The sequence below is a fragment of the Lycorma delicatula genome, chromosome 12, assembly GCF_047948215.1.
Source record: "Lycorma delicatula isolate Av1 chromosome 12, ASM4794821v1, whole genome shotgun sequence".
NCBI lineage: Eukaryota > Metazoa > Arthropoda > Insecta > Hemiptera > Fulgoridae > Lycorma > Lycorma delicatula.
This window is the reverse complement of record NC_134466.1, coordinates 22015403-22039865: the sequence shown is the minus strand read 5'-3', so window position 1 is coordinate 22039865 and position 24463 is coordinate 22015403. Positions and strand designations below refer to the sequence as shown.

Sequence of the window (24463 nt, the reverse complement as noted above, 5' to 3'; positions counted from 1 at the left end):
CAAATGACCTGTTCATCACGTGTAAATGATAGTGACATAATTCAACTTTTAATTATTATTATTTTTTACATTGCATGATCAGAATAGAACATAAATACTAGGTAAGTCAATTATTATCCACAATGTAGTTATAAATTTTATTTATAATTAGGAAACTATTTTATTTACAAATAGGAAACTTACATATACATCATTTTTCAACATAGTCCCCTTGCATTTCAACGCACTTGGTCCATCGTTGCACAAGCTTCCTGATCCCCTCATAAAAGCAGATTTTCGGTTGAGTTGTGAGCCAGGAATGCACTGCTTCTTTCACTGTTTCGTCCGAGGTAAACCGACGGCCCCTTAATGCCTGTTTGAGTGGACCAAACAAGTGGTAGTCAGAAGGAGCAAGATCAGGACTATACGGAGGACAAGCTGGTACTTCAAAGTTGAGTTTCTGGAGTGTTTCAGCAGTGTAGGCAGCAGTATGTGGACAGGCGTTATTGTGCAACAACACAACACCTTTCGACAGCAGTCCTTGGCGTTTGCTTCGAATTGCAGGCTTCAGCTTAGCAGTAAGCATTTCAGTGTAATGCGCAGTGTTTATTGTCATGCCCCTTTCCTCATGTTCCAGTATTGGGCCTTATGAGTCCCAAAAAACTGTAAGCATCAGTTTTCCTGCGGACAGTTGGGTCTTGAACTTTTTTTTGCATGGCGAAGTTGGATATTTCTATTCCATATTCTGCCATTTACTCTCCAGCTCATAATGAAGGATCCATATTTCGTCACCGGTGATGATTCTGTCTAAGAAGATGTCCCATTCGTTACCATAGTGATCCAAAATATTTTTGGCAGATGTCCAAGTGCGCTTGATTATGCGACTGTGTGAGTTATTTTGGGATCCATCTTGCATAGACTTTATGAAACCCAAGTCTATTGCGGATGATTTCGTAGGCAGAACCGTGACTAATTTGCAGACGATGTGCCGCTTCATCAATAGTTACTTGTCTGTCTAAGAAAACCATGTCACATGCACGCTCAATGTTTTCCTCATTTGTGGCGGTAAACGGTCGTCCGGTTCCTTCATCGTGCGTAACACTTGTGCGACCGTTTCTGAATTTTTCAATCCATTTGTTGACACTTCATTGCGACAACACACTGTTCCCGTACTGTATCAAAAGCAATGAATTTCAGCCCCTGATACACCTTCCGACCACAAAAAACGAATTGCTGAACGTCACTCTTCTTTGGTGCAAACAGAAAGCGGAGCAGCCATGGTTAACGACAGGTCAACGATAATGGAACTAACCTAGCAGCATCAAACCTGCACAGACATAACAACAATTAAACCACGCATGTGTCATGTACGCAACACAACAGTACTACCAACATAAATAAAAATATAACTAAATTGCGGATAATAATTGACTTACCCTAATAGGTCCTTAAATTAGCTTTTGTCATATTTCATTGCATAGATAAAAAAAAATGTAAAAAAAAAATGGGCAAAATAAAAAAGGTTTAGTGAAAAAAAAGGGCATAATAATAATGTGATTATCTGCTAAAATAAAGAACTGTTAAGGGGATAAGTATACCGAAAAACTAATATCCTTAGTTCTGGTAATCTAAGTGGCATTTCTACTATCTCCTCGCTTTCCAATAACTTTGCCATCAAACAACTCATCGACATAGTCTTCAATAATACTTGTGTAATATAATGAAGCTTCATAAGTGCCCCCCTCTGAAATAAACAAATTTTTTGAGTAATTTTTGATGAATTAATGTTGAGCCAGTCCAAAGCTATTAACCAAAATATGAGCCAACACACAATATACATTTTTGAAATTTCTGTTACTATTTTTTTGTTTTTTGTCTAAGGGGGTCTTGAAACATAGACATTTGCAAAAACCCTGATACCCAAAATTTTTGGCCAATGGCTATACCTTCCCTTTGTAGCTGTATGCAGCAGTATGGAATGCACGCATATTGTATGGCATGATCTTATACTGATGTCTGGTTCTCAACAATCTCTTGGACAATTAAGTGGTAATCTTCAAAAACCATAGCATGAACTACGTCAATGTTATCATCACTTATTGATGCAGAAAATTATCCAGATCTGAAAATTTATCAGTCAATGTTCTATCCCCTATTAAATGATTGAACCATTTATAGCATTGTAATCTGCTTATATAGTCTTCCCTAAATGGTTAATGAAGAATTTTAAATGTCTCAATGAATGTTTTACAGAGTTTTAAGCAAAATTTTTCAGTCTGTTAAAAGTATAAGAGACTAGTTCACATGTTTAACTGTTGTAGCTTAAACATTAATAACGGTAGTGCGATGTATCAAACAAAGATGAGTTTCTGAAAGGTGCCACTAACTAGCACCACTTGTTTGAACTCACTCTGTCCATTGGTCGACTAACTATTACAAAAATATGGTCTTTTTGTTTTTAATACATCTTGTACATTTGAAAAAGAGATTATCTATAGAAACAGTTGAAAGCACTGGTTTGAAACACTTTATATAGTTTATAAGGATTAAGGAGGAGTAAAAAATGTAATTAAACAACTGATGAGATTTGATTATTGTAATAATGAAGAAATCATAAGATTAAAACAAATATTAAATGACTTTTTAAATAACCAACACATACATGCATTCAATAAAAAAAACAAAAAAACACAATGATTATATACATACCTTAAACCTTTCATTCTTATTTGCAACAGATAAAACTATATGAGACGGGTCCATAAAAGGCATACTAACTGCATAAAATCCAACAATTGTAGCTAAATCTGAAATAAAATAAGTTTTATAAAATTAAACTTTATCCTAAGATTAATTCAAAGTAGTTCCTAAAAACATTTTTGAATGATGAATTTGTAAAATTCTGAACTCTCCAAATATCTACAGTAACATTCTTGATATGAGATCCATTTCTGTGTTCAATGAATGTATCAATAGCGAATTACGTACATAAATCACCAGATCAGAATGTTTTAATAATTACAACTGAACAATAGAAAGGTTGCTGGGAACAGTATTAAGGCGTCATTAACATTAAAATTAAATGGTTTAAACAAGCTTTAAACTATCAACCTCCAACATTTACTATACAGTAAATAGCAACTTATAGACAAATAATTCTTTTAATTAATGTAAAACAATACATGATAAATTGTTAGGAAATGGTTGCAAACTCTTATTACTTGAAATAATAAAATTAAAAAAAAAACACAATCCAAAGTTAAAATTTTAACATAAGATATAAATAAAATAATTCAAAAAAGTACTTTTTTGAAATACTTCTTCAATTTTTTTTTTAGTTTTGACTTTTATCTATCCCCAACAAACTAAATCTTAATCCAGGGCATATTTCAAAAAGTTTTGTTATAAAGAAATTCATTTTAGATTTGAAATTCATTTTTTAAAGTCTGTTTTAATTATTTTTAATTTATTTGGTTTTAAGTTTTAATTTACTTTTTTTTTGTCTTCAGTCATTTGACTGGTTTGATGCAGCTCTCCAAGATTCCCTATCTAGTGCTAGTCGTTTCATTTCGGTGTACCCCCTACATCCTACATCCCTAACAATTTGTTTTGCATATTTCAAACGTGGCCTGCCTACACAATTTTTTCCTTCTACCTGTCCCTCCAATATTAAAGCGATTATTCCAAGATGCCTTAATATGTGGCCTATAAGTCTCTCTCTTCTTTTAGCTATATTTTTCCAAATGCTTCTTTCTTCATCTATTTTCTTCATCACCTCTTCATTTGTCACTTTATCCATCCATCTGATTTTTAACATTCTCCAATAGTAACGCATTTCAAAAGCTTCTAATCTTTTCTTCTCAGGTACTCCGATCATTCAAGTTTCACTTCCATATAAACTTTCAAAAAATACAAACATATACTTTCAAAAATCTTTTCCTGACATTTAAATTAATTTTTGATGTAAACAAATTATATTTCTGACTGAAGGCTCATTTTGCCTGTGCTATTTGGCATTTTATATCGCTCCTGCTTCGTCCATCTTTAGTAATTCTACTTCCGAAATAACAAAATTCTTCTGCCTCCATAATCTTTTCTCCTCCTATTTTCACATTCAGTGATTTATCTTTGTTATTTCTACTACATTTCATTACTTTCGTTTTGTTCTTGTTTATTTTCATGCGGTAGTTCTTGCGTAGGACTTCATCCATGCCATTCATTGTTTCTTCTAAATCCCTTTTATTCTCGGCTAGAATTACTATATCATCAGCAAATCGTAGCATCTTTTACTGTTACTGTTACCCCGGATCTAAATTGTTCTTTAACATCATTAACTGCTAGTTCTATGAAAAGATTAAAAAGTAACGGGAATAGGGAACATCCTTGTCGGACTCCCTTTCTTATTACGGCTTCTTTCTTATGTTCTTCAATTATTACGGTTGCTATTTGGTTCCTGTAAACGTTAGCAATTGTTCTCCTATCTCTATATTTGAACCCTAATTTATTTAAAATGCTGAACATTTTATTCCAGTCTACATTATAGAATGCCTTTTAATTTACAAAATAATTTTTTTAAATTTAATTTTTATCTTATCTAAAATTATTAATTCTTATCTCAAACATGGGTAAAGCCACTTTAAAAAAAAAAACACAGGTGAGAAACCAACATTTTGATAAAAATAAGAAATGGAAAGTAAAGGAACGATATAAAAAATCTACTAATGAGTATGAGCATTTTCTTGCACGCCCATAACCATGCACGTGCGTGCGTATACACCCATTTTTAAAAAAATATGAGAACCATTAAATAACTTTCAAACAGTTAAACCTGAAGAAATGAAATTTAGCAAGTGCACCTGTCTCAATACAATCACTATTTTTTATGAGAGAAACTTAAAAAATTGTATTGAAAAGCTTAGGACTATGACATATTTTAAAGAGTATTGAAAAACAAAAAAATTGATATAAAACGCTTCTAAGTGACAAAATTCCTAAACAAAATGGTAGTCAAAAAGTATTAAATTTTTATATCAATATATTTTACACCAAAAGCATGGAAAGTTTCAAGGCAGGAAGATTTATTTAATTTAATTTTTCTATGTTTAATTGTTGAAAACTTGTTTAAATATTTCTATATTTTATTATCACCCTGTAATATATATATATTTTTTTTTTTCAGAACAAAATGGAAAAATCTAGAAGAACCAAAAAAATGTTTTCTGGAAAGAATTTATAGAAAACCGTGTAAGATGCGGACAACAGAAATCACTACACCTGAATGAACAAAAGGGTGGGTTGGCTGCTGTTACAACAGCTCAAGCCCTAGGCCTGGAGGTATAAGTACTGCCAAGGACCAGTGAACTTCAGCTCAATACTGTGTGCAATAAATATGTGTACAGTTTGTGATAAATGTGAAGGGAGTGAACAGGAGCAATTGGAGGAGTATGCAGTAACAAACAAATGAATGATTTCGTCATGAGTGTTTCGTTTTGGGATAGTGTTTTTATTTTTTCCACCCTATTCTCCAGGCTGGATACACAACAAAGTGCAGCCCAGAGGTTGTCTACTCAAACGAGCCTCCCCGTCCGCCGGTCATAAGTCTAGTCCGACAGATCAATCCGCCGATTAGATATTTTCATTATTTGCCTCTAACCTCTAATGCAAGGTATCCAAGCCCGACTATGTTGTTCCTGGACCCCACTCCAGAAGTCAGGACTCGGTCTTGACGCCAATGCCTCTAGTGAGAGCATCCTGTGTATGGCACTCACACCAGATCTCGGTCTTTTTTTCAAAGGGATGAGAGAGTTCCGGTGTCTCATCACTGCCGCCCATCCGTGTAAGCACAGACAAACAGTTTTGAGATAGTGTTGTCTGTGGTTAAGTACAAGAAGCTGCCATGAAGGCTGCCGGTCTCTGTGGCACGTGTGATAGAATCTCGGCCTTTCATTTGGAGGTCCTGGGTTCGAATTCCGGTAATAAAATACTTTAAATATTAAAAGTAAATAATTCTTACATAAAGTTTTGTGCAAGAGTTTAATTACGCGTGCGCGCGCACACACACACAACAATTGCCCCAAACTTTTATTTACATTTTTGAACTCTGAGAACATTAAATAATGTAAAAAACATTACATATTGATCTGTTACAATATTTTTTCTTATTAGCAGTTGAATAGTGATGATTAGCAAGCTAGCTTCTAGATCATTTGGCACGTTTGATCCCCAGTTAAAATCTAGTATTTTTTTCATTCATCTCATCTTCCTGTTATGTCTAAGGACAAATAATAAAAAAAAAATGTTCTTCTGATTCATCATAATCATATAAATCTTTTGATTCATTTATCAATACAAAATTTCAGTTTTTTTTTTTAAAATATGGTACATGTAAAATTTTAAATATTTAAAATTTTATGAATGAAATGAAAATAAAAATAAAATTAAATTCTATAATTACACTTAGCAAAAGTTTACATATTTATCATACTTTTACAAATGACGTTTGAAGTAGGTGCCCTACATAGTAGAGAATTTTTGTGCTTGAGAGATCATATTGTAAAACATTGTCAATGCCAATGATTTTTTGTTCAACATTCACCTTCAGTTCATTCATAGTGTGGAGATTTGATTCATAAACTCTGTTCTTCAAATAGCCCGTACAGAAAAAATTACAATTAGATAAATCTGGGTAACATAGAGGCCACCGCCCTCTGCAGACAGTTTGTGGTTCCGTAAAGTCTGTATGAATGCACGTTAGTGATTCTTTTAATGTGTGACACTACGCTTTATTTTGTTGGTAAAAGCCGTACTTTTTTTCACACACTGAAAATAGAATTTTTCAAAAAAAAAACATTTTTTGACAGTCCAGTTAAAAGATAATGGCCCTTACTGTATGAATCCTAGAAACGACTCAGCGCACACTGATTTTCTCATAATTAAGTGGATGCTCAAACATCTGGAGAGTATTTTTAGTCATCCGATATCTGGAGTTGTGCAATTTAACATACCCAGTAAATGAAACCACATCTCATCTAATAATCGCAACAATTTGTCCATCAATGTTTTTCAGAAGCTGGTCGCAACAATTTAGACAATTCGGTTTGTGTGTTGTTTTAATTTATTGCACAACTGCAATATGATCTGGTTTCAAATTTAAATCATGAAGAATCTTACAGCAAGATGTGTATTTTACATCGCTTTGCTGTGATAACTTAATATAGATTTTTTGTACTGGCAAAAATTCTTAGATCTTCGGCTACGGCCTCAGGTGGTCCTAATGAAAAGTGGCCTATTTCATTTTGTGTTTGACAGACTTGGTTGTATGTCATTTTTTAACATGTATTCTACTCTTTTCTGAGATATTGGCTTCAGCGATTTTTCCGTGAATAGATTTTTTGAAAGCATCCAGAAAACACATAAGCTTCTACTACTGCAACCCTTTCATTGAACGAATAAGGCATTTTAAAACTGCAAAAACCGATACTGTGCTGAACTGAAGCATGAACAGTTTACAACTGATAACAGATGAGAGTAGTAACATATACAACCAATAGTGTCGCAAGTAGTAGCAACCATGGCAGAAATATTAAAGGTGACAATCAAATTAACTGCAGTCTGAACTGATTCAGTTTGGATTTAACTTCCTCACACAGTATATAAATATGTGTATATGTGTTTTACTTGTCAAAATCTAAAGAACATAGTCATTTCAGTATGCAGAAGAACTACAAGGACTGTCAGAAGTAGTGTTGATACTAAAGATATAGTGGAAAGGATAACATACTACAAGACCTCGTCATCAATTCTAGCAATCTATCCTCATCCTACATGTTCCTGAGCCTTCTAACACGAGGTACAAAAACATGTATTTTTGTAACTAAAAGAAAAAAAAATACATATATAAATAATTTCACTCACATTTAGCAACTATGTTGTCTACAGTACCCATTAACACTCTGAATTCTAGGAACTTTCTCAAATGATCAGTCTGTAAAAGAAAGCCAAAAATAAAATATAAATAGAGAACAGGTCATTCAAAAATAACAAAAAAAAAGATTAAAATATTAAAAAGATAATAAATGTATCACTAAACAAATAAATAAATGAGGTTTAAATAAATCTTGTCTAGGAATTTGGAATAATGAGAAAAAATAGATAAAATGGATAAATGGAAGAAATTAGATTTAAAGTTTAATATAAATTTTGTAACTGTAAAATCTCACAGTCATAATGTTATAATTTTGTATTAATTTACATCAGTTATTGTAAATTTTGTTACAAGATCAGAATTATTGTTTGAGAATTGTAATTTACTTATTCTATAATTAGTAAGATAATAAAGAATAAATAAATAACATACCGTATTTGCTTGAATATACATCAACCCCCCATTTTTAAATTTAATTCTAAGAAAAAAAGTTGGTAAAAATTATTTTTTTCCACCAAATAAAATTTTACTACTAGTAACAAATTACTTTTGAAATCTATATTATACAAAATTACATACACATACTTTTTATTAAACTATTAACGCAACTGACTACAAATCCAACCCGATACAAATGGAAATAAGATTCTTTCAATTACAAACTTAACTGTTTTGATGGTGTAAGGCTTAAATATAGACAATACTCACAGCACATGGGGGTTACTCTAGATCACTCTCTAACATTTAGAGGCCACCTTCAAAAACTGCAGTGAAGTTAAAAACCAGTTCCAATATTGTACAGCATCTTACTGGATCAACTTGGGTAATCGATGCTAAAATCCTGCATATCACAGCTTTGTACTTGGTTTATTTCTGTACTGAATACTGTGCTCCCATGTGGTTAAATAGTGCTCATGTTACAGAGATCAACGTTTCTCCCACAGCTCCCAGTGTTGTGTAACATAGCTACACCTGAAATTCGATGCAAAGAAGCACTGCTCAGAGCACAACATAATTAGATGTTATCCGCATCTCCCCATTCCTCAGGACATCTGTCTCCAAGAAGGATGGCTCAGGTCAAGAAATTCCTCAGGACATCCGCTAAAAGAAGGATGGCTCAAGTCAAGCAACCCACCTTGAGGTCAGCCGATTGATTGAAACAGAGATTTTTCACCTAAAGCCAGCTGTACATCGCCCTGGGATATGTTCGATGGACGGAATAAATTTTTAGTCTCTGAATCAATGATTGAAATAGGTGGAATGAACTTTCCTTGAAAGTAATGAATAGTTTCCAAATCTGAATCGGCATAAGCAGTTATGCTCACAATTTATTCAATTGGGAACCAGAGTGGTATATATATAATACTATTATATTAGTAATTTATAATAATATTTTATATTGTTATACATATTTAACTATATTTGAAGAAAAAATTAAAATAAATAAAATTAAAAGACATGGAAATTATGGAAACTGACATGTAATCAACCATGTGATTGCAGAGCTGATACTCAAACTGTAGAACATATAGTTAATAATTGCCCTTTGCATGCCTTTTCTGGGGGACTGGCTGTTTGAACAGTGTAAGTGAAGCTGGGCATGAATGGTTAAAGGAGTTGGATTTAGCTTTTGTGATAGGTGATCATCCTTCTTTCTAGATTTGACTCTTTTATGTCAGTATTATTTACTGATGCAAGTACTTGGAATCGAAGAGATTTTGTAATCAATTTATGCCATTGGGAACCTGTGTGATATATATATATATATATCTTATACTCTTATATTAGTATTTTATTATAATATTATACGTACTTATTTAATGTTTAACTATTATTCAAGAAGAACTTAAAATAAATAAAATTAAAAGACATGGTTTCATGCTAGGAAAATTAAAAACACTCGCTAGTTAGAGTCATTTAATTATCACTTTTCTTTAAAAGTTAATTTCTTTTCTTTAAAGTGTAATTATTTTATGTTTTAAAATGACTTATAAAAATCCAACATTTTTATGAAAATAAGAAAATAATTAGGTACTTAATAGGTAATAATAATAAATGAAAGTAGTTATTACTGTTAATATACTTGTAAATTGTAATAAGTGCCCCATCACGAACATAGAAACAAAAATAAACTATGAACAATTTAAGAGCCCAATCGAATCCAAACATAAGTCGACCCAACATATAGGTCGAATCGCCATTTTATAGAAGAAAATGTAGGAAAAACCTTGTACTATATTTGGGCAAATACGGTATTAGTAAAAATTTTAATATGTATAATCTCTCAATATTCTTTGTTGCACTGATGACATAGAGACCATATTAAACTTAGATGTTAACAGAAATAATAAAAGTACACACTCAAGTAATATTGAGCCTGAAAACTTAAAAAAAAAAAGAAAAAAAAAAAAAAAAATTTGACAGAAATATTATTTTTATGTATTAACTAACAACAAATAAAAACAACAATTTCTTTACTTAAAGATATAACAAAAATAAGAAATATTAATAATTACCAGCTTCTGGAATGCAGCAAGAACGGTTAATTTTTCCCTATTATTTCCTTGATAGAAAGCAACTTCTTCAGAATTGGCAATTAATCTTGAATTAATATAACGGAATTCACCTTCTAATTTCTGTTCTACAACTGTCATCCTTCCAGCCGGACGACGAAGATAAGTTAAGAAAATACCAGCAAAAACCAAATAAATCATCATTAAACCTGGTGTCTGAAACAGAATATAAAAATGTATAAAGTTATGCAATAATTAATAATTTAATTTCTTTAAAGTGCACACAGAAATACATAATAAAAAATGAATGTCAGGTACTAATTTTATCTTTTCAGAACATTGTATATGGAATATGTTTTTATCTTTGTATTCTATATTTTAAAATTTTATAAAAATATCAGGATGAAATCTATAACATACTTTTATACAAATTATAAAATAACATTATTCATTATTTAAAAAAAAAAAAAATTAAAGCTACAATTCTACCAAAATTCAATATCAATGATATAAGAAATCCAATATTTAAAAAAAATAAATTAATACGTTGCATGCTATGGCTATGCATGGCTGTGGAAGGCTTTCCTTTCTATATACTACTAGTTAAAAGGAAAAATTAAGTGCAACATTAAAGTGTATAAGAATGCAAGTAAAAATTATTCTGAAAAATTTTCCTTTTGAGGTAAAGACCCATGGAAAGTCAATTTCCTCACCTGCTTGTATAATCAAAATTACATGGCATAATTACCCATATTCAGAGGTCATCGTAGAAAATTACACAAAAACTGGTTTGCTCAGTCTGATGATATCAAGCAAAACAGTAACGTAAAAAAGCAAAAAAAATTACAGGTTTTTTTACACAGTTAAATACTAATGTAATAAAATTATCTGATCAACACGAGAGTACGACTTTTGAGTCCAGAAATGACAAAAAAAGAAAAACAGGTTTTTTGTCTCCATCTGTTTAGGGTGTTGAATAATACTAAATACAATCAGAAAGTATCTAAACTGTGTAAGGAGCATTAAATTACTAATTTAAATTACAAATAAATTAAAGCATTTAAATTACTTTAATTATCAGTAAATGAAGTAATGAGACTGGTTCAGAAAAACATTTTATTTACAATCCAATTATACATGGACTCTATCACCTTTGAAATTGTTCCCATGGGAAGCCACATAACGCTTCAAACGGTTTTCTCACTTTTCATAGTGGTGTTGGATCTCAGAAACCAGAATATCTTTCAATGGTCAGTTACATTTTTTTTAATGTTTTCTAATGTTCCAAAATGGTGTTCTTCAAGGTGTTTTTTTTAAAGTCGGGAACAGGAAAAAGTTGCAGGGACTCAAGTCAGGTGAATAAGGTGGTTGAGGAATTACAGGAATGTTTTACTTTGCCAAAAACTCATAAATTAAGAGTGCAGTGTGACAAGGTGCATTGTCATGATGCAGCATCCAGTTGTATTTGATGGCTGGTCTCACTCGGACAACTCTTTTCTCCAGTCTTTCAAGAATTTCTCTGTAAATATATTGATTTACAGTCTGTCCTGTAGGCAAAAACTACTTATGTACAATAGCATTACTATCAAAGAAATGAATTAGCATAGTTTTGATTTTCTCATTTCTGCTTTTTTGGGATGTGGTGAGTTTGAAGTGTGCCATTCCTTGCTCTGGCGTTTTGTTTCTGGGTTGTATTCAAATATCCAAGATTCATCATCAGTAATAACATTTTTTAGAAAATCAGGATCAGTTTCAATTCGCCCTAGAAGATCACGGCACATTTCGACACTGTTGTTTTTCTGTATACTCGTATATGAAAAAATTGACAACACAGTTGTAGAACTTTCCCATCACACAGACTTTTTTCTGATGCACAGCTAAGACGCACATACTCAAATAACTTAATTTAAAATATTTATTTTTTTTTGTCTTCAGTCATTTGACTGGTTTGATGCAGCTCTCCAAGATTCCCTATCTAGTGCTAATCGTTTCATTTCAGTATACCCTCTACATCGTACATCCCTAACAATTTGTTTTATATATTCCAAACGTGGCCTGCCTACACAATTTTTCCCTTCTACCTGTCCTTCCAATATTAAAGGGACTATTCCAGGATGCCTTAATATGTGGCCTATAAGTCTGTCTCTTCGTATAACTATATTTTTCCAAACGCTTCTTTCTTCATATATTTGCCGCAACCTCTTCATTTGTCACTTTATCCACCCGTCTGATTCTTAACGTTCTCCTATAGCACCGCATTTCAAAAGCTTCTAATCTTTTCTTCTCAGATACTCCGATCGCCCAAGTTTCACTTCCATATAAAGCGACGCTCCAAACATATACTTTCAAAAATCTTTTCCTGACGTTTAAATTAATTTTTATGTTAACAAATTGTATTTCTGACTGAAGGCTCATTTCGCCTGTGCTATTCGGCATTTTATATCGCTTCTGCTTCGTCCATCTTGAGTAATTCTACTTTTCAAATAACAAAATTCTTCTACCTCCATAATCTTTTCTCCTCCTATTTTCACATTCAGTGGTCCATGTTTCACATTTCCATGTGGTCCATGTACATTTCATTACGTTTGTTTTGTTCTTGTTTATTTTCTTTTTATTATTTTCATCATTTTATTTAAGTATAATATTTTTTGTTTATTTAAATCAATGATTCTAACTAAAGTGCATGTGTATACCATATTTCATTAGCACAGGTGTGGTGATACTAGCGGCCACTTTAAATATGGTTTTACACTTTAAATATTAATCATTTATTTAATTCTACCGCTCACATGTAACATCATAACACAGCAGATGACTAAATCAGCTGTACATCAGTACTACACTAGAGCTCTGTGTGGTGAGAGGGGGTATTATTGATGCAGAATACCCGCTTAGCCGTAAGTTTATTTACAGCATTTTTTGTGGTGGGTGTACAACTTTGCAAAATTTTTTTTTTTTTAAATGTTAACAAATGTGCCAAACAAAATTAAGACCTTAATTATGTGAAATCTTTAGATATTGAGGGAGACGTTGCTTTACGGCTTCATCCCCTTGAGTTTTTAAGCTGAAAATTTAATGACATCAATGCCCCGTATATAGAAGTAATCTGACCAAGTTTGGTCAAAATCAGTTGAGTAGTTATGAAGATATAAGGGTGACGTCAAACACACACATCTGGAAAATATCCATCCAATTTTTGGGGTTTTTGAGTTGCTTATGTGTCAAAACATCAAGATTTGTGCCCAAATTGAACTGATTTCAATATTTTCCCTACTAAAGCTATAGCTCTCCTGTAGTGCTAGACAATATAATTATAAAAAAATTAGAAAGAAAAAATCTCTACTTTTTTACTATTTTTTTTTGTACTAGAATGGTAGAAGTATTATTTTAAATACAAAAAAGCTGAGCTGCATCAAACCAGTCAAATGACTGAAGACAAAAAAAAAACAAAAAAAAAGTTAGGTAAATAGGTAATAAATAACATATATACTTTACTGCAGTAATAAAGTTTAAGAATTTATTTTTTTATTTCGGTCAAATACAATAAAGTATTGATTGTATTCTAAGCTGCGTAGAAATCTTTTTTATGATAATAAGCAATTCTATCTGTTACAATATATTGTTTTATTATAAAGAAAAAAAATTAAAATAAGGCATAGAATATTTAAATTATATTTGATTTAAGGGTATTTTTAAATTTCCTGTTAAAAAAACATATCTAAATAAGTAAGCACATACTTTTTTAACTTCCAACTTCAACGGTAATATATAAAATAACTTCATCGATATTATTAACTGCTCAAAGCAGTTTTAGAATGATTTGACTAGTTCTTTACAGATTATTTGCAAAATTATTTTGCTTTTTTTTCATCAGTTATCATTTTGTTTGATATCTTTAGACTTGATTAATAAATTTTTATGGGAAATTATTATGTAGATATTATGCCATTTGATGAAAGCGATATTACTTTTCTACAGGCTTGAGAATAAACATATAGTGAATTCACTCATCATCAGGAATTTAATATTTTTAGATTGGCAATCAAAAAGTCGAGATCTTAATTGCATAGAAAATTTGTGGTCCTATTAAAAACAAATTAATATTCTTAATTCTATTAATTAATATTCAATTTAAAACTATTAAATTAAAAAAAATATATATTAATATCTTAATAAAAACATAAAAAACAATCTTGAAAGAAAATCAGGAACCAATGGTATTTCATAAGCAAGATTTTATAATAAAATTAGTCAAAAGTATACTAAAAAGAATACACGAAGTTATTAAAATTAAGAACTTATTAATAATTTTCCTTCTAACCAGCAATCATGCAAAGGGCAAAGCTCTAACATAGCCAGAGTTGCATAACATTCCTAACATATTAGGGAAAGTTATGTAATTCTTTGCCAGCTTTTTCTTGAACCCATTGGGTTGGTGTAGTGGTGAACGCGTCTTCCCAAATCAGCTGATTTGGAAAGTCGAGCGTTCCAGCGTTCAAGTCCTGGTAACGCCAGTTATTTTTACATGGATTTGAATACTAGATCGTGGCATTATAGTAGTAGCATTAAATGTATAGAAGTACAGAGGGTTTATTTTTTATTAATATACTGAACATTCGGAGATCTTTTTTTCTAGTTTACATTCTTTGCATACAACATATTTCATTGTTATATTATTTTCTGTTTACAGTTAGCTTAATGATTTTTTGATACTATTTTTATTACTTTTTTTTTTTATCTATATATTTATAAGATATAGTGTTTTAATTAGTAATTCAGAACTTTTCTTTTTGGAGAAGTAAAATTTTATGGCAAAATATGTTTTAAATAAATAAACACATATCTGATGTATTCCCTAAATCTAAGCATAAATTTGAAGATCTACGAGTATTTTAAAAAAAGAATAATAATTACATAATTTGTAAAATAATACATATAAAATTTGAGTAAACACATGTAATAAATTACTGTTTTACATTACAAAATTTGTTTTATTTTTCTCAAAAAATATCCAGATTTTAGCCAATATTTAAACATGGAAAAACTATGTAATATAAAAAAATCATAAAATCACTCAAAAGGAAACCATAGTTTAAAATTAGATGTTAATTACATGAAAAGTGAAAAATGATTAAAATCTAAATAAAAACATTTTTACCATGAAAAATTTTTTGGTAAACCAAAAAAATGGTTTACCATGAAATATAATGAACAAATTTCTTATTTATTTATCATACATATAAACGATCTGTTTACAGTAATGTTAGATAGACTAATTAACATCAATTATTATCGTTGATCCTGCTTTAATGTGTGTAACATTTGTTTTTTTTTTCAGGGTGAAAAACGCTTTCGTGTTATCAACACCTGGAAATGATGTATTTGTTGTAAAAAATAAATATTATTCACAATTAAAAATTAATTATAAACTAAAACCCAGCAATGTAAAAATACATCTTAAAATGAAAAAACCTATAGAGTATGCAAAAATCAAAATAAAAAACAGAAAATATATCTCAAGATAAAAGTAGCATCTGCTTTACAGCAAATGGCACAGACAGCTAAAATACACAACAGTAATTCAAATATTTGAATGAATATGGACAGCCCTAAGAAATTGTAAAACATAAGATAAACTCGTTTCATTATCCCCTAGAATAGTTTGCATGTTAGCTCCTAATTTAAATTTGCGACGCTATGTCGCATAACAGATACAATCCACAAGGATGTGGTGCACTATTAGTTGCCGGTCACAGCAAGCACAAAGTGGTACATCTGTTTGTGCCATCAGATATGCATGAGTGAGCCTAGAGTGCCCTATTCACAAATGGCAGATAATAGCCTCCTCGTGAGGGTTATTTCTGCACGGTTTCAAACCATTAGAACCATTAGAAGCCCCTTAAATTTCATAAAACACTAAATTAAGCATTTACAGATTTACAAATAAATAACATTGTGGAATCTGTTAGTTATCTTGGTATTACAGTAGATGATAAAAACTCGGTACATGCACATACAAAATATAAAGAAGCATGTGTTAATCATCATTTAAACAATTTAACATTGTATTTATTAACTAAATTAAATTATAATATTATTTGCTGGGCCTCTACTTCTAAATTTCATCTATGTCTTTAATTTCATTACAAAAATCTTTGGTTCGTGCAGTGTGTTGGTTAAGAAAAACAACACAGTTTTTACATTTTTTTTTTTATGTGTATACTTCCTCTTAGGTATCCTTACGTTTATAAAGTCTCCATACCGTTTTGTGTAACTAATAATAATACTAAAGTAGCATACAAGGATCAACTGGAAAATTTTCAGCTTGACAAAGAAAACATAAGATTTTTCAGAAATTTTTCCAATTTTTCAATCTATTCACCTTACAATTCAATACATTTAGATCAAAGATTTTTCAACCTTTTAATATCATCAGAATAATAGAGTTTATCTAATCACAAGATAAATGGTTGTCTCAACTTTGACCTCTTTATTTGAAGTGAATCTTCCAGCAAGCCAATTTGGCTCGGGAAGAGGACGTAATCACTGGGGAGCCAAATCTGGTTCACGTGGAAGCACTTTGAAGAGTAGGTCATACAACAACCAGAGATGTGTGTGCAGACGTATATCATAGTAAAAGAGCACTTTATTTTAGGCCAGATGTGGACATTTAATCCAAATAGAACGCTTCAACTCTCCTGTAGTAAGTGATGGTACTAACTTTTTCCCAGGTAGTCTATGAGCACCATACCACAAAAATCCCAAAAAAACATACCTGTAACTTTTCCAGTAGGTAGAACTTTCGATTTCTTTGACACTTTTGCCTATTCCCAATCACTGTTTGGTCTCTGGCATGAAATTGACATTTCATCTACTATTTTTAAACATGAATTAAACTCAGGAGAATCATGTATAAAAAATTCTAAACACCCTCGGGAAGTATTTAGTCAAATACATTTTTGTAAACTGTTAATATATGCGGCACCCATCGAGTGGAAAGCTTTTTCATATCCAAAACATCATGTAAAATGTAGTGGACACAGCTTTTATCTAGATATATGCGATATCAGCAAGCTAACATATCTTCAGTCATAGTGGTTTTTGGGAGTCCAAAGTGGGTTTATCATCTTGAATGGATGTACAACCGTGTTTAAATTCAGCAGGCTACTTTTTTACCGTTGAAAACAAAGGGGAAGAATATTTTAATGTTAATATAACTCTTCTTGTATATCCATCTTGGTCTATTGTTTTAAAATAAAGTACTTCAAAACACCTCAAACGTCAATTTTTTCCATTTTTCAGAAAATATCAAACTTGTTTGTTTTACTTGATCGCCACAAACAAGCAACTAAATTCACACCATTTAAACTTCATAAGTACACCTTCTAAAGGATTATACTTGATAAACATTATACTCGCTTGGTCATATGTCCATCATTTCAATAATCAACACTATTTTCCAGAACACATTTGTATTTCTTGGCTCTAAACTGTACAATAAGCTTACTTTAAAAATTAAACATCAAATATGCTAATTATCTTCCACCTTCTGAGTAAATTTGTAAAATATTATTATTTGACAATGACTGAATTACTTCTTGAAGAAATGTTTCTAGAACGTTGAAACACTTGTTATTATTTGTGAGGGCGCGTATGGGTGCATGTTGAGGGTTTATTCTCATTCTCTTTCTGTTTAATTTGAATTTTTTTTACAAAGATTCAACTATAAATTTTATGCTACTTAAAATTCATCCAGATAAAGTTTTTATAAATAATTACTTAATTCACCCAGATGCAATAAATATTATTTAAACCTCTATGTTAAAAATGTTTATCACTTTAGATTAAAAAATATGACACTTATCGCTTATGCTTGGTTAGGTTATGTTGATAATCTAAATGATTCCATGTACAATATAACTTCGAATGACATCAACATAACTTAACACTAGCTAATCTCAAAATGGTATGTCTAATTACGATTAAATAATTTAAAAAGTTATATAAATTTGTAATGGCAGTTCTAGATAAAAAAAGGTAAAAATGAAAACAGGTGATTTCCAGGTAACCGATAAGTTCCAAAAATATAAAATAAATCAGAATCTGCAAGAAGCATTTAAAAAAATATATATATATATATATTTTAATTAAAAAAACTTGTATGTCCATTTTACTCTCCTGTAATCACCAAACATTTACTGCAACATGGCCGCTTCTAGGATTATATTTTTAATACAATTATGCTGGATGATCTCAGGGGAGGGTTATATAACTTTCAATTTGAATGGTTGAGTTGAGTATATTTTTGCGAGTTGTATAGTTCATAGCATAATGATATCTCTCACTTCTGCATTTTTCTTTTTTAATAATTTATATCTTTCAAAAAATTTAAAACTGTAATTGTAGTAATATTTTGTTTGTTTGGTATTTTATTTTTTTTAATAATATAAAGTGCCAGAATATGAGAATAAAATGAAGAATGTAAATCGACAACAGAATGAAAAAGAAAAATTCAGAAGAAACAACAAAAAATTCTTTCTAGAAAAGACTTTTAGAATAGTATACATGGTTCGGACAACAGAAATCATTATGCCTGAATAAACAAAAGAGTAGGTTGACTGCTATTACGACAGGTAAACTCCTGGGCAGCAAACTTCAGTTCAGTGAGAGATAAATTTGAGGATAATGTGCGAGAGCATTTGAAGTGAGTGTGCTGTAACACTCAAGCAATGTGCGAAAAGTGCACCACTAGAATATTTAGTTTCAGGATAGTTCTTGTCTGCAGTTAAGTACAGGAAGTTGTTTGATTTCCTTTTCTAAATATTAACAAATAATTCTTCTATAAAGTTAATTATTTGTAATTATTATCTTGTTATTGTAATATAATCACTTTTAATCTTGTATTAATTTTTATTAGCTAAAATTTATGGTAAAATGAGATTTATATTTTCTGATTTATAATCGACTTATTTTGTATATTTAAGAGTAAAAAAAATTGTATTTCTACAAATTTTTACTTGTGCTATCTCTCAATATCCTTCTCGAATCGCTAACATGGAACAATGTACAATTTCATTCTAATTGATTCATCCAATCTGGAGCTATCAAGCAAAATAACAGGTCAACATTATATATAGATATCTTTCCAGAATTTTTCAACGCTAAAATTGTGTATTTTGGTTAGAGGGGGGTGGTCATGAAACATTAAGAATCCAAACATGCAAGATTTGATGTGATTAATGTATTTTTCTTAAATAATATACAGTACAGCCAGGAAAATAAGGTCATATAAATAATATATTTTACGTTAACAGAAAATATATACTTACAGCTCCTCCAATAGTTGTTGTCAATTGATAAACATAAATAAATATATCTAATAATGGTTTACATATGTTTGAATAAAGATCAGCAAATGAATCACAGAATTTATCAACATCTGTTGTAAGTAATTGATCAGCATTTGATATTCGTGAATCCAGATTTGACATTTTATAATATGTGAAACCTCTGGAAAAAAAATTAAATAATAGAGATAAAGAGATATACACATTGTTGATTTTAATGAATAATTTTATTCTTAAAATTATCTGTATTCTGCACTCAGACTCTTTAATGGTGCACTATATTATTTTGATGGATACTGAACTGGCATAGAAACAACTGTTTGGCAGCCATTAAAATTATTGCTATTTTCATAGAATAGTTTAATCGGTTAACACTGCTATTCGCTCATTTAACAAATCATTATAAATAAATACTATAGAAAGATGAATCTATTATTACAAAATGTTAACAGAGAAAAGTACATTTAAAATCATCTAATTTAATAGATCAACTATAACTGCATTAAATTTACATATGTAAATTAATGCCGTATAAAATAAATAAATAAAATACTTACTTAAGGTATTCATTGTATAAATGATGAGTCAATCTGGTTCTTAACCTAAGTTTCAGTTCTCCAATACCCCACTGAAAATAAATTATTATTTATACATTAATAAACCGGTTACAAATATATATACAAACCAATAAATAACTATTTTGAAATTTTATTAGTAATCTCTCTATTCTTAGGCTAAAAATATATGGGACACTGGTGTAAATTCTTACTAATATTATAAATGTGAATGTGAGTTTGTTTGTTTGTTACTCTTTCACGCAGAAACTACTCAACCGATCATCATGAAACTTCGTACACATATTCTCAAAGGTATTGCAAAGGACATAGGACACTTTTTAGTTAAAAAAAAACAATACTTTTTCGGGAGGGTAAAAACTTTATATTGGTAGGTATAATCGTCCGACAAAAATTTGACCAAATTCAATGCCATCTCGTGTTCCAGTAAGTAAGTGAAATAAAGTGCCGATCCAACATTGTAATACTGACGTTCAAGTCACTATTCAATTGAGTATAGTGCTTCTACTGTTTCAAATCCTTCTATATTTATTGCTATTCTTCTGTCACTTCTAAGCGATACTAAAACTTTTCCAGTTTTTGAGGTTAGGTGCCTGTTTATTGTTTTACTTCTTTTCAGTTTTTACTCTGTTTTTTTTCTAAAATGCCTCGGAAGCGCAAATCTAACCTGTCCAGGGATTCATCACGGGCCCGGGTGGCAAAAGTTGCTTGAACTCAAGAATCTTCCGCTCACGCAGGACTAAGACGACAACAACAAGCGAGGTGACAATGTGCTTTGAAGGCTGGTGAAACAACTTCTCAGAGACAAGAAAGGTTAGATGAGCAAGCTAACCTCATCAATGATGAGGTTAGCTTGCTCATTAGGCTAACCTAAGGTAGCCAAGCTACCTTAAGAGCAGCTGAAACGCCAATTCAAACATAAATTCATTTAGAAAGACAAGCTAAACAGCGGGCAGCTATAAAAGCAAGAGAAACTCCAGAACAATCGCAGGTGAGAAGAATCGTTCATATAGAAATGCAAATCGCGCGCCGTCGAAATTTCATGCGTAACAATTGGTCTGTATTTAATAATTCTGGATTTCAATATGATCCTCCACTTGAATACCATAAGCATTCTTTAATTGGTATTGGCTCAACGAATAGAAAATGTCAGCATTGCGATGCTCTGAAACGGAAAGATAAAACTGCTGGAATGTGCTGTTCCAGCGGTAAAGTTTCGCTTCCTTTACTTGGTGAACAAGAGAAGCCTTTGAAACCTCTATATTTAAGTGTTACAGATGAGTCGAAGCAATTTTTAAGCAAAATCAGAAAGTATAACTCTTGCTACCAAATGATATCCTTTGGAGTAAATAAAGTGATAAGAATGCCTGGATTTTCACCAACTTTTACTGTACAAGGACAGATATATCATCAAATTGGATCAGTTTTTTCAGCAGATAATGAACAGCATAAATTTTTGCAAGGGTATTTTATGGGTGATGAAGAAAATGAAGTAAACATTGATGTCGTTGTCAGTATATTGAAGGAGTCGAAAGAGATACAGTATTGAAAATTCAACGAATGTTACACAGCCACAATTTGTTGGTGAATACCTTTAAAAGTGCAATAGAAAACTGGCGTCTGGATAATTACATAAGTGGTCATTCATGCTGAGCGAACATGAGAGGCATTTTAATGCGCCAATGATCAATGAAGTTGCTGTTTTGGTTACTGGTGACCCATGCTCTCCACGAGACATAGTGTTACGGGCACATAATACGCATAAAAAGCTAGTACACTAATAAAGTAGTGAAAAGTATACTATTAAATAATGTTAGAGTATAGGATAATGATAGTAAGAAGTAAATCAGTATCAACAGAGGCAAGATGGCATGTAATAAATGACTGAATTCTGTGGCTGTGTATTGTCTCTTCCAATCAGAAGCTAGTATAATGAACATTATACATTATAGAATTCTACAAGGACATTCAGTTTAATAGGAACCAACAGACGATAAACTTATACTGCACTACAATCTCGTTTTTTATTGTATTTTTTCTTTTTTATACATTCTCTACTGTCTACTTTATATATTTTACAAAGCAATAGTTTCTTTCAAATTTTTACAAAAATTTAAAACGATTAAAAAAAAGTACTCATTAAAGAAATATGGCACATGAAGATCTTAATGACACAGATCTGTTGAAGTGATTCATGATCGAGTAATAAAGTAATTTAAAAATTTCATTTGATCTGATAAAACTTCCAGTTATCAATTATATGATGCTTCTTCTTACTGGAATCTACAATTACGTAATTGGATGTACCCATAATTTCCTATTTCTCTTCATATGTTCCATTTTAACACTCATAAACATAATTTCTTTTGGTTTCAAAATACTCTTTTTTAACTACTCAAAAATGCTTTAGTAACACACAAATAGTATAGTAATCGCAAAAAAAAAAAAACAGAAGAAGAAACCATAGCCAAATAAATTCAGTTTGGGAACTATGAAAAAAAAACTGAGTGTTCAAAGAAAAGACTGAATCTTCGAGAAGGTGGTTGTAATATCAGAGAAACTACTGTTTCTTTAGTATATAAGCTGGCTACCAGAATCTGATACCGACTGCTACTGGTGAACTATATACTGGTGTCCTGTTTCTTGTTATTCTTAGCTCTTACATCAGCTTTCCTTTACTGCACCAAAATTATTTTTTCATACTTTTATAAAAAAGAAAGTTTACTGATATGATTGTTCTAATACTACTAAAATTAGCTTGCTAGGGTAGTCTTGTGGGTGGTTAACTCATCATCACACATCAGCTGATTTTGAAGCCGAGAGTTCTAAGTTTCAAATCCAAGAAAAGGCAGTTACTTTTATACGGATTTGAATACTAGATCATGGATACTGGTGTTCTTTGGTAGTTGGGTCTCAATTAACCACACATCTCAGGAATGGTCGAGACTGTACAAGTCTACACATCATTTACATTTATACATATCATCCTCATTCATCCTCTGAACTAATACCTTACAGTGATTCCGGAGGCTAAACAGAAAAAGAAAGTACCGCTAAAAATAGAATTTTTAATTATTTCTAATTTAATTAGAGAAGGGAATGAGAACAGATACAAAATTGTCAGACTGCATATAAATTTTGCGATCCAGTTTAACGATATCAGCTGTTTATCGATTGACCTGAACAAACGAGATGGTCATTTTGTTCACAATGAAAAGTTTAATATATAATTTGATAAGTAATATTTACAAAGTTATTAATTATTAAAAAAATTAAATGGCCACCACCTTTTTAGTTTTTAAAGGTAAAATTATCAAACATATTTATTTTATAAAGATGTTGTTAGGTACATATATACAAAATTTCATTAAATTATCTACCTCTGTTGGTTTATAAGATAAACATTTTTATTTAGAAAACAAAATATAGGCAGATGAAAAATGAAGTGAGAAAGTTTGGCCCCAATACATCCTGGGATGCTCTGAAAATGTTTATATACACATTTAAATAGATAAACTAGAATGTATAATACATTGAAAGTCACTTACAAAATTAAGAGATTTAATAGAAAAAATGAAGATAAAAATACATACCTTTAATACATTATTTACAAGAGATATCTGAAAAAAAAAGAAAATAAATCAATCAATAACTTTAGCGGCAAATAAATGATAAAGAATGACACTTATATCATATTATGACATCAATAACTTTATAATAAATTACTAAAAAAAAAAAATAGGTCACAAAGCAATAAATACAAAATCTGTTTACATTATATATCCGTAAAAAATATTTAAAGTAATAATATACATATTAATATTTAATAAAATAATTTTCTTTTAGAGAGATATAAATCCAGAAAAAATTTACTTACTCCATAAAATACAATATAAACCTTTGAAAATAACTGGTAAAGAGTTAGCATCTTGATAATGGGGGCATTGTTCTCGACAGACTACTATTTAAGAAGCAAATTAAATGAAACATTAACATATGCAAATCTACAAGTAAAGAATTATACAAAAAACATTATTTCACTCTTTCAGGAATAGTTTCAGATACTAGACCTACTGTGAATCTACCTCCTCCTCTTGAACAATTGTAATAAATATTAGAGGGCAT

General features: G+C 30.7%; 1 protein-coding gene across 1 annotated transcript in view; it reads right to left on the bottom strand.

The window, feature by feature from the left end:
* The window catches only part of Abcd3 (ATP binding cassette subfamily D member Pmp70), a 166556-nt gene that overhangs the window by 21938 nt on the left and 120155 nt on the right, over positions 1 to 24463 (bottom strand). Inside the window, exons 5-10 of the mRNA XM_075379646.1 lie at positions 23932 to 23958; positions 20321 to 20391; positions 19746 to 19926; positions 10420 to 10632; positions 7894 to 7963; positions 2689 to 2786 (exon numbers count right to left, since the gene is read on the bottom strand). Of these exons, the coding sequence (XP_075235761.1) occupies positions 2689 to 2786; positions 7894 to 7963; positions 10420 to 10632; positions 19746 to 19926; positions 20321 to 20391; positions 23932 to 23958 (660 nt within the window). The remainder of the gene's footprint in view (positions 1 to 2688; positions 2787 to 7893; positions 7964 to 10419; positions 10633 to 19745; positions 19927 to 20320; positions 20392 to 23931; positions 23959 to 24463) is intronic.